Raw genomic sequence first — 10,227 nt, forward strand, 5'->3', positions numbered from 1 at the left:
GGTTATATGGGTTTTTTTTGTGTAAACACAAAGGAACAAAGCGCACAGCTGGGAAGGAAGAAAATCAGCCGCTTTGCTGGTACCCAGGGGAGGAGCACAAAATTTCTGACTGGCACCCAGCTTCGCCACGAGGAGCTCTTCCCCTTGGCTCTTAAAAAAGTGTTGTTGGCTTCTGCACATTACGGGGAAGAAAACAACACTCCCACCCATGAAGTTTCAAGATGAGTGTCTGTGTGCGTGCAAATGCAATCTGCTTTGAAAGGCGTGGAGATTCCAGCTCTAAAAAAAGAAACACCGATCTGGAAGAAAACGGAGGGCCCAACCAAGAGAGAGAGAGTGCAGAGGAGCTGGGTCCTCTCCTGGCATGTGCCCTGCTTCAGCCTGGCCTTGCGCATCCTCCGCCAACACTGGAAAACCGCAGGGGACAGTTCCTGTCTGTTGTGCGGCTGGTGAAGGCCCTGGAGGCTTGCCCAGAGAGCGATGGGAACTCTGCCTGTGAGACACCCACACGGACTCTAAGAGGAGATCTGAGATCCAGGATTCCTCCTTCCCGCTCCAGAGGCAGCCATGTCGGTCCGCAGGAGAACAGCTAGATTTGAGTCCGGTCCACGGACACGTCTTCGGACAGTGCTGGCCCTTCGGCTTTGAAACGGAGATGAGCCCCGCAAAGACCTGGCTGGATGACTTTGGGCAAACCATAATTCTGGCACAGCTGTTCTTGAAAAAGAGCAGTTTCTGTCAGAGTTCTCTCAGCCCCACCTACCTCACAGGGTGTCTGTTGTGGGGAGGGAAAGGGAAAGGAGTTTGTAAGCCGCTCTGAGACACCTTTGGGTAGTGAAGGGCGGGGTATAAATCCAATCTCTTCTCTTCTTCTCTTCTACCTCATAGGGTTGTCTTAAAGAGAAAATGAAGGAGGGAAGAACTATTTCCAATTCTGAAATCCTTGGGGGAAGGGAAGGATGAAAAGTGAGAGACAGGTGGATTCAGATCCAATTTACTATATTGGACTTGTCAAACAGAGTGACAGGGATGTTAATTTTTTGAGCTGCATAAATGTCTAAAGTATTTCAAAACAGACAAAACTGAAATATCTGAGGGGGGGAAATTAAGTGTACTTTCATTTTATGTGGTTTAACTGATGTGAGAGATTTTTATATGAGGACTGGATCCAAAGAGCCATAAATGGAGATCTGCTGGCAAGACAGACCTTTCCATCTTCCAGGGTACCCCCTGCTTTTAGCACCTTGGAGATCACACAGATGTAAGAGTCACAAGCGCATTCTTGTTATGATTGCTGAAGTCCAAGAGGCAACTTGCTGTGCTACCATCTCTTTCATTTATTCATAGCTGCACCATTCTGCAATGACTCAGTTATGACATATCGTCCCTTAGTGCAACTTTTGTCAATAGGAAAAGAGTGGTAACTTAGTAGCGTTCCCATGCAATTACATATAAATTTATGCGGCCGGACTTGACTCGAACTGTCCTGTCAAGCCGCTTGTGAGTGCAAATGAGACAGAGGGAGAAAGAGGGGGGCGGAAGAGAGTGAACGTTTTTGCACCTTTAAGCTTGGACAGCCCTTTACATTACGGCATTGCTCGTGCCAGGAGGAGGGGTCACCTCAGCTAACCTGGAAGAGTTCCCCAGCTCTTCAGAGCCCACAGTTGAATGGACAGGGGCTTTTTTAGAGGTTAGGTACGTTGTCAGATCTCGGAACCTAAGCAGGGTTGGCCCTGGTTAGTATTCGGATGGGAGACCGCCAAGGACGTCCACCGTTCAGACACAGAGGCAGGCAATGGCAACCGCCTCTGGACACCTCTTGCCTTGAAGAACCCACTAGGGCGGTGACTTGATCAAAAACACACCTCAGCTGTGACTTGACAGCACTTCCCACCGCCAAATAAACCTGCACCTTCAGGCTGAGGGTACGTTCTGTGTTGTGCAAAAGCTTGTACTTTCCCTCTCCATCTCCGTGTCCTTGCAGACGGGCCGCCTGGAAAAGTCCCACCCGGTGGTCTCGGGGCACACGGCCCCAGTGCTGGACGTGGAGTGGTGCCCCCACAACGACCATGTCATTGCCAGCGGATCCGAGGACTGCAGCGTTATGGTGAGCGAGCGAGCAAACGGGGAGGAGAGGAGCGAAGGGACGCTGGCCGTGGGGGAGAGGAGGTGTGGCTTGGGATGGAAGTGGGCGGGGCTTCTGTGAGAAAGAGCCGGCCTGAGAGGAGGAGGCAGATTTTGGAGTTAGGTGATCAGGGGAATGGGGTGGGGCAGTAGGATGGCGGTGGGGAAAGGACAGCGCCATCAGATGAGGGAGGGACGGGGACTTGCAGGGACAGAAGGTTTCAAACGGGGGGATCTTACTGGGACTGAAAGGGGACAGGTCACACAGGGAGAGTTCCCTGGCAGTCTGAGAAGGGCGGCTCTCAGGCAGTCTTCTGTCCCAAGGCCCTGCACGTCACAGACTGAGAGCCATGCTCTGTAGTCCCTTGTTGAGGATGGGTGGGAGCGATCCAAGCGTTGCATCCCAGAATCCTCTGCACCATCCCATAGGACAGGTCACACATCTGCCCCCTATCATCTGCCCCCTATCAGCTGCAGGGGGTTCTTGTGGAGCTGGGCCAGGAGTAAGGAAAGAAGGCATTACTGGGCGTGACAAAGTCCACGGGCTGCCCTCCACCTGGCCTTCTTTTGCTCTCAGGTCTGGGCAGTGCCCGAAGCTGGCCTCGTGAGGTCCTTGAACGAACCCCTGGTGACCCTCGAAGGCCACTCCAAGCGGGTGGGGATTGTCACGTGGCACCCGACGGCGCAAAATCTTCTGCTCAGCGCAGGTAAGGAGCAAGCGACAGGCGTGGCTGGCTGCGGAGGGCTACAGTCCGAGCATGGCCAAAGCCAGTTTGGTGTTGTGGTCAGGAGCGCAGGCTCTAATCTGGGAGAACCGGGTTGATTCCCCACTCCTCCATCTGCAGCTGCTGGCGTGACCTTGGGTCAGTCACGTTCTCTCAGAGCTGTTCTCTCAGGAGCAATTCTTGTCTCAGCCCCACCTACCCCACAGGGTGTTTGTTATGGGGAAGGGAAAGGAGATTGTAAGCCGCTCTGAGACTCCTTTGGGTAGTGAAGGGCAGGGTATAAATCCAATCTCCCTTCTTCTCTCAGCTTTACTGATTTTCGAGCTGCCTTCCTTCATCTCTGGGCCTTGCTAACTCTACAGGTTGTGACAACGTAGTGACCGTCTGGGACGTGGGAGTCGGGCAGGCGTCAATCTCGTTGGACGACCTGCACCCGGATGCCATCTACAGCACGGTTTGGAACCGGGACGGATCTCTGCTCTGCACGGCCTGCCGGGACAAGCGTGTCCGGCTGTTTGACCCGCGGGCAGGGGGCAAAGTTGCCAATGTAAGTGTGACTTGCAAGCTCAATCCGGCAGTGCCGGAGGGTGCAGATCTGGACTCATGGGGGAGAGTGGAGGGGAATCTACCAGCGACTGCCTTGTTGAATCAGACCAGACATCTATCTGATCCAGCATTTGAACTCCAGCACGGGCCATGATGGGGCATTTTATTTTACTTCATTCAGACCCCATTTTTCTTCCCAATGGGGACCCAAGATGGCTCACATCCTTCTCCTCTTCTGTTTTATCCTCCCAACAACCGTGTGAGGTAGGTTAGGCTGAGAGGGTGTGGCTGGCCCACGGTCACCCAGCCAGCTTCCAGGGCAGAGCGAGGATTCGAACCTGGCTCTCCCAGATCCTAAACCGACATTCTTAACCGCTGCACCATGCTGGCTCTTCATCTGGCATCAGCAAGTGATGAAGCTCCTGATCCCTTCTTGTTTGGCACAAGCATCTGAGTATCAGAGGGAAGACTGACTCTGAACTTGAAAGTTTCATTCTGAACGATTACGGTTCAAAGCCATTCGTAGCCATCTCATTCATGAATTTGTTGCATTATTTAAAAAAAAACAAAACCCCGCTGATTGTAGCTAATGCTCCCTCTAAGCGGTGGAGTCTTGTGAGCAAAAATTCTACTTTGTGAGCTAGTCAGGGGTCATTTCCTGCAGGAGCGCCCAGGAGTGGAGCTCCGGCAGTAAAGAGCCCAGGGGGCGGGCACATGCAACAAGCCCCACCCCCTGCTCTCAGCAGCCCTCAGTCAGAGCAAGAAGCAGCCAGGTAAGTTGCAGAGCCCCCCCCCCCCGGCCCAAAACAGTCCAGTGGCACCTTTAAGACCAGGTTTTATTCAGGTACACGCTCTCCCTCCTCTGCGAGGACAGATCTGCACGTCCGTCCCCCCCCCTCGATAGCTAGCAATCCAAAACAGTCCAGTGGGAACGATTACGGTTCAAAGCCATTCGTAGCCATCTCGTCCATGAATTTGTTGCATTATTTTAAAAAAACAAACCACCTGCTGATCGTGGCTAATGCTCCCTCTAAGCGATGGAGTCTTGTGAGCAAAAATTCTACTTTGTGAGCTAGTGATATTAGTGAGCAAGCAATTTGGCTGCTGCATCAATTAGTTTGCTCCGGAGCCATCCCTCCTGGGCGAAGACAAAAATGTGTGAGCCGGAGGCTTAAAAACTGTGAGCTTGCTCACACTAACTCAGCTTAGAGGGAACACTGGTCATTGACAACATCATCTGATGTTGTTCCAACCTTTTCTTTGTCCTGTACTATCTGGTACCGCTGGACAGCTTCCAAGTCCTTAATGTGTTGGAGAAAGAGGGAAAGGTGGAACCCAGAGAATGATCAGGTGCAGTGAAGAGAAATGGGCTCACCTAGAGATGTGAAGGCCCGGAAAAAAAACGGAAAAAATCGGGGGAAAAACGTTTTCTGTTTTTTTCCTGAAGCCTTTTTGGTTTTTTCCAAAAAATTGGAAAAATTGAAAAAAGAAAAGAAAAAAAATTGATTATGGAACGTTTTATTTTAACATGATGAATAAAATATTTTAAGACCAGGTGTTCAAATATTTTCCAAATCATTTCTTATATATATATATATATATATGGTATCAGATTGATGTAATTTCTGTGCACTGAGGACAAGCAAGTCCTAGGTTACAAACTGAACTCTCCAATGCAAGAACAAGATGCAAACTGCTGACCACCGGCTTCAGCCGTATGAGTGAGCGACAGGTGGCCCTGTGGGACCCGGTGAGGAAAAAAAAAAGAGAATGATCCTCCAGCTATGTACAGATGAGCCTCAACAGGAGTGACTTCCGTCCTGGTGGCTGGAGTGAGGCCATGCGCACACCCTTTTGGAAAAGAAAAGATTCTGAGAGAGGAAGAGACTCAGGACAGCGATTGCTAGGGAAATTGCTGACAGAGATTGCTAGGGAAAGGAAGGCGAGCACCAGCACTCGTGTGCTGGAACGCGCGTTTGCTCACGCCGTTGCGTAAAACACAAAACCCCTTTTAAAAAATACAAGAGAGATACAGGCATCATGGGGCAGACAGCGGTCTGGCATTGGCAGTCGCATCATGGGCACTGGAACTGTTCCCTGTGACAGTCACAAAGACAGGATCTTTGATGAAAATGTAGTAGCAGCAGCAGCAGCAGATGTGTGCATGACTGGGAGGGAAGATTTGGTTGTAATAACAACACTTGATAGTTACAGAGTACTTTAGAGCATTCAATGTACTGCGCAGTCATCTTTTTAGCTATTCCTACAATAATTCTGCACGGGAGGGGAGATGGCCCCCGTCTTGCTGAGTGGGATGGGAGGGAGGCTGTCCCTGAGAGCAGCTTGCCCGTGACCTCCGAATGAGTTCATGGCACTTGTGTCCAGGGGCCAATGCTCCCTCTAAGCTGTGGAGTCTTGTGAGCAAAAATTCTACTTTGTGAGCTGCTGTCTGGCATTAAAGTTCTGAGCGAGCGATTTGGCTACTGCATAAATTAGCTTGCTCTGGAGCCATCCTTCCTGAGCTAAGACAAAAATCTGTGAGCTGGAGGCTAAAAAACTGTGAGCCAGCTCACACTAACTCAGCTTAGAGGGAACACTGCCAGGGACTTCCTGGGTCAAAGCTCGTGGCTCCGGCCCAGCAAACAGTCAGCAGGATTTGTCCTTCGAGCAACGGCAGAACCGCCGGGTCCAGCAACTGCAAGGGAGGGCATTTGAATGTCCTGCGGAAACAGAAACCAGCTCTTCGGTCTTACAACTTGGGCTTCTGCGCCTCAAGCTCCTCCACGTGGAGCCCTCGCCCTGATCTCCCCTTCTCTTTGCCCCGCAGAGGAATCCTGAGGAGCCGTTGACCCTCCAGGAGCTCGACACAAGCAGTGGGGTTCTGCTGCCTTACTATGACCCAGACACCAATGTGGTTTACCTGACTGGCAAGGTAAAGGGGGCCGTGGCTCAGTGGCAGAGCGTCTGCTTGGCATAGGGAAGGTCCCAGGTGCACTCCCCGGCATCTCCAGTTAAAAGGACCTGGCAGGAGGTCAAGGGCCCCCAACCTATTTGAGCCTGCAGGCACAGCTGTAGTTCTGACACGGCAGGGTGGTGGCAGCCCTGACCTAGATGGCCCAGGTGAGCCTGATCTCATTGGACCTCAGAAGCTCAGCAGGGCCGGTCCTGGCTGGTCCTTCCGGGAGGGAGACCTCCGAGGAATACCAGGTTTGTGATGCGGAGGCAGGAAGTGGCCAACCACCTCTGAACATCTCTTGCCTCGAAAACCCTACAGGGGCACTGTGGGTGATTCCGCACCGGACCTTCCATCCTCGTTCGACCCTGTCCCCGAACTGACATTCTGCACGACACTCGAGTTCACCCCTGTAATTATCTCGGGGTACTTTTTGTTTCCACATTACATTGAGGTCGCCCTGGTTTTGCCCCACACCTGTCCCGGGATAAACAGATGCTGTTACAACCAGGGATGAATGCAAGGGATTGTGTCGCGAGTTGAACTCGGATAAAACCAGGGATGAGATCTAAGTGCGGGAAGGACCTATAAGTCAGCTGTGATATTGAGGGCACAAAATAATCACCACAGCTGAACTTCAGTCACACAGCTTGGATGCTTGTGCCGTGGAGGCAGCTGCTGCCAAAGCAACATTTTTTAAAAAATCTGCACAGCCAATTAAAAATCTCCCGTAGTCAGGAGGCTTGCTGGGCAACAGCCCTACCTGGCCCCACCCACTTCCCAAGAGCAGCCGGTGCGCCAGAAAAGGGGTTGGCGGCCTGTACCCAACATCCTGTAGAGCTGCTGCCAGCTGAGTAGACGATACTGACACTGATGGATCACTGGTCCGATTCAGGGTAAGGCAGCTCCATGCGTTCAAGAGTTCTGGACCCGTGGGATTTGGTCTGGGAGCAGATTGTTCGGACAGTTGGTAAAGATTTCACTCAAAGGTGTAACCGCAGGGTGGGATTACACTAAACGGGGAGACAGCAGGGGGGATCCTGAAACTGACATTTCGGCAAGGGATGGCGGACCAGAAACTGACCCCGGATATAAATAAATCCACAAGCAATGCATTGGTGGAGAAAGAAAAAAGCCTAGCATCCCCTGGGGAATCTCTTCTAAGCCTCTCTCAGCCTACAAGGACAATAGGGCTTTTCAAGCAGCAAAGCCCTAGGCCAGGGAAGAAGAACCGACCCTCCGAATCGCCTTTCCTCCTCTGCAGGGTGACAGCAGCATTCGCTACTTCGAGCTCACAGGGGAGGCTCCCTTTGTGCACTATCTCTCCATGTTCAGCTCCAAGGAGTCCCAGCGAGGCGGGGGATGGATGCCCAAACGCGGGCTGGAGGTCAGCAAGTGTGAGATTGCCAGGTATGACCTGGGGCAGGGGGAAACACCTGCTGCGCCCTCTGGGGGGGATCCTGAAACCGACATTTCGGCAAGGGTTGGCGGACCAGAAACTGACCCCGGATATAAATAAATCCGCAAGCAATGCATTGGTGGAGAAAGAAAAACCCTCCGAATTGCCTTTCCTCCTCTGCAGGGTGACAGCAGCATTCGCTACTTCGAGCTCACAGGGGAGGCTCCCTTTGTGCACTATCTCTCCATGTTCAGCTCCAAGGAGTCCCAGCGAGGCGGGGGATGGATGCCCAAACGCGGGCTGGAGGTCAGCAAGTGTGAGATTGCCAGGTATGACCTGGGGCAGGGGGAAACACCTGCTGCGCCCTCTGGGCTTCCGAGACCCTTCCTCCTCCCCCTCTCCAGAAACGACCCTTCCCTGAATGATATTCTCACCCCTTCCAGGTTTTACAAGCTCCACGAGAGGAAATGTGAACCCATTGCTATGACCGTGCCTCGTAAAGTAAGTCGAGATTCCTGCTTTCTTTCGAGTCAGGTGTTCTAGAGAAGCAGGCAGTACAGCAGACTCCACTCGTGTAGCACCAAAAACACCCAGTTAATTCAAAGCATCCGAGGGTTCCATATATCCACCTAGAGAGGAGTCTACCTGCTGCCTTTCTGCATAATGGGCCATTAGGTCCTCCCTTAGTTACCTGGTTGCCTTGCATTTAATTCCTTCCTGTGAAGGAACAGAGTATTATTTAATACCCGACCTTCCTCCCCATGGGGAACCCACAGTGAAAATATCAACTCAGTGTGTGACAGCAATAAAAAAAAGGCAGATGCGATGCTGGGGATTATTAGGAAGGGAACTGAAGGCAGACCAGCCAGTATCATAATGCGGCTGTCTAAATCGATGATGTGCTCTCATTTGGATTGTTTTAAGATTTAAAAAAGGCAGATGCGATGCTGGGGATTATTAGGAAGGGAACTGAAGGCAGACCAGCCAGTATCATAATGCGGCTGTCTAAATCGATGATGTGCTCTCATTTGGATTGTTTTAAGATTTTTTTTTAATGTTTTCAATTTTCGGAGAGGTATTTATTCTGTCTGATGTAGCATAAATATTTTATCTCCTTGAAAATATATATTAAACTAGAACAATAAATAAATAAATGAAACAAAAGAGAACAGAAAAGAAAAGAATTTCAAAGCAGTAATACAAACTTTCAGTCTTTAAATCCATTTGTGATACTGTGTGTCCAATCAGAAGAGATGAATTGTTGTTGAGATAAGTAGTCAAGCACCGGGTACCATTTATCTGTGAAGATTGTTACGAGTTGGCTTTTGAGTAAGAAATTTATTTTATTTGTGAGTCCAATGTTCCCTCTAAGCTGAGGAGTCTTGTGAGCAAAAATCCCACTTTGTGAGCTACTGGCATTAAAGTTGTGAGCGAGTGATTTGGCTGCTGCATAAATTAGTTTGCTTTGGAGCCATCCTTCCTGAGCCAAGACAAAAATGTGTGAGCCGGAGGCTAAAAAACTGTGAGCCAGCTCACACTAACTGAGCTTAGAGGGAACCCTGTTTGTGACTGCATCCATTAAATAATGGCTCCATAATTTCTTACACCACACCTCAATACTGGGTGCTTTATTAGCTTTCCAGTACGATGCAATCGCAGTTTTTTGCTGCACCCAACATGACTTCCACCGTAGCTTCATGTGGTCTAGTTAGTAGATCTTTAGGCCAAACATCAAAAAACAAGATTTCTGGAGATAGCGGAACATGAATTCAGGGGATCTTTTGGATAATATTCAACACCTCTGACCAAAAATTTTTTGATTTCCGGGCACTGCCACCAGCAATGTGCAAAGTCTCCAATGTGCTGACAGATTGCATTGTGTTGGTTGTTGTGAGCCACCCTGAGCCCACTCGTGGGAAGGGGGTGGGGTATAAATCAAAATAAATAAATAAATACCGTGTGCCATTCTGGTCACCGCGCCTCAAAAAATTATTACTATAGCATTGGAAAAGTTGCAAGAAAGGGCAACTAAAACGATTAAGGGGATGGAACACTTTCCCTAGGAAGAAAGGTTAAGGAGGTCAGGGCTCTTCAGCTTGGAGAAACAACAACTGAGTGGTGACACGATCGAGGTTTACAAAATAGGTTTAAAAAAATAGAGGTTTACAAAAGAGAAAGTACCTTTCTCCCTTTCTGACGATACAAGAACTTGTGGGCACTCAATGAAATGAATGAGCAGTAGGCTTAGAACAGATCAAAGGAAGTCCCTCTTCACCCAAAGAGTAAGTAACACGTGGAATTCACTGCTGCAGGAAGTGGCGGCGGCTACAAGCACAGACAGCTTCAAGAGGGGAAGATAAACAGATGCAGCGAAGAGCTAGGCGGAAGGGAGCGGATTCTCCTCTCCTGGTGGAACTCCTCCTTTTGCACGGGTGTTGGCTTGAGGGAAGAGGCCCTTTGGACTTGCACTTGAATCTCAT

The 10,227-nt window shown here is 50.3% G+C and overlaps 1 protein-coding gene across 1 annotated transcript in view; it reads left to right on the forward strand.

The window, feature by feature from the left end:
* The window catches only part of CORO1A (coronin 1A), a 12,885-nt gene extending 4,595 nt beyond the window's left edge, over positions 1-8,290 (forward strand). The window contains exons 3-10 of the mRNA XM_015419527.1: positions 1,985-2,107; positions 2,702-2,831; positions 3,212-3,396; positions 3,803-3,849; positions 5,082-5,145; positions 6,223-6,327; positions 7,613-7,758; positions 8,191-8,290. Of these exons, the coding sequence (XP_015275013.1) occupies positions 1,985-2,107; positions 2,702-2,831; positions 3,212-3,396; positions 3,803-3,849; positions 5,082-5,145; positions 6,223-6,327; positions 7,613-7,758; positions 8,191-8,290 (900 nt within the window). The remainder of the gene's footprint in view (positions 1-1,984; positions 2,108-2,701; positions 2,832-3,211; positions 3,397-3,802; positions 3,850-5,081; positions 5,146-6,222; positions 6,328-7,612; positions 7,759-8,190) is intronic.
* Positions 8,291-10,227: the final 1,937 nt, after the last annotated feature.

This window comes from Gekko japonicus, unplaced genomic scaffold (genome assembly GCF_001447785.1).
Source record: "Gekko japonicus isolate JY-2015 unplaced genomic scaffold, Gekko_japonicus_V1.1 scaffold923, whole genome shotgun sequence".
Lineage (NCBI taxonomy): Eukaryota > Metazoa > Chordata > Lepidosauria > Squamata > Gekkonidae > Gekko > Gekko japonicus.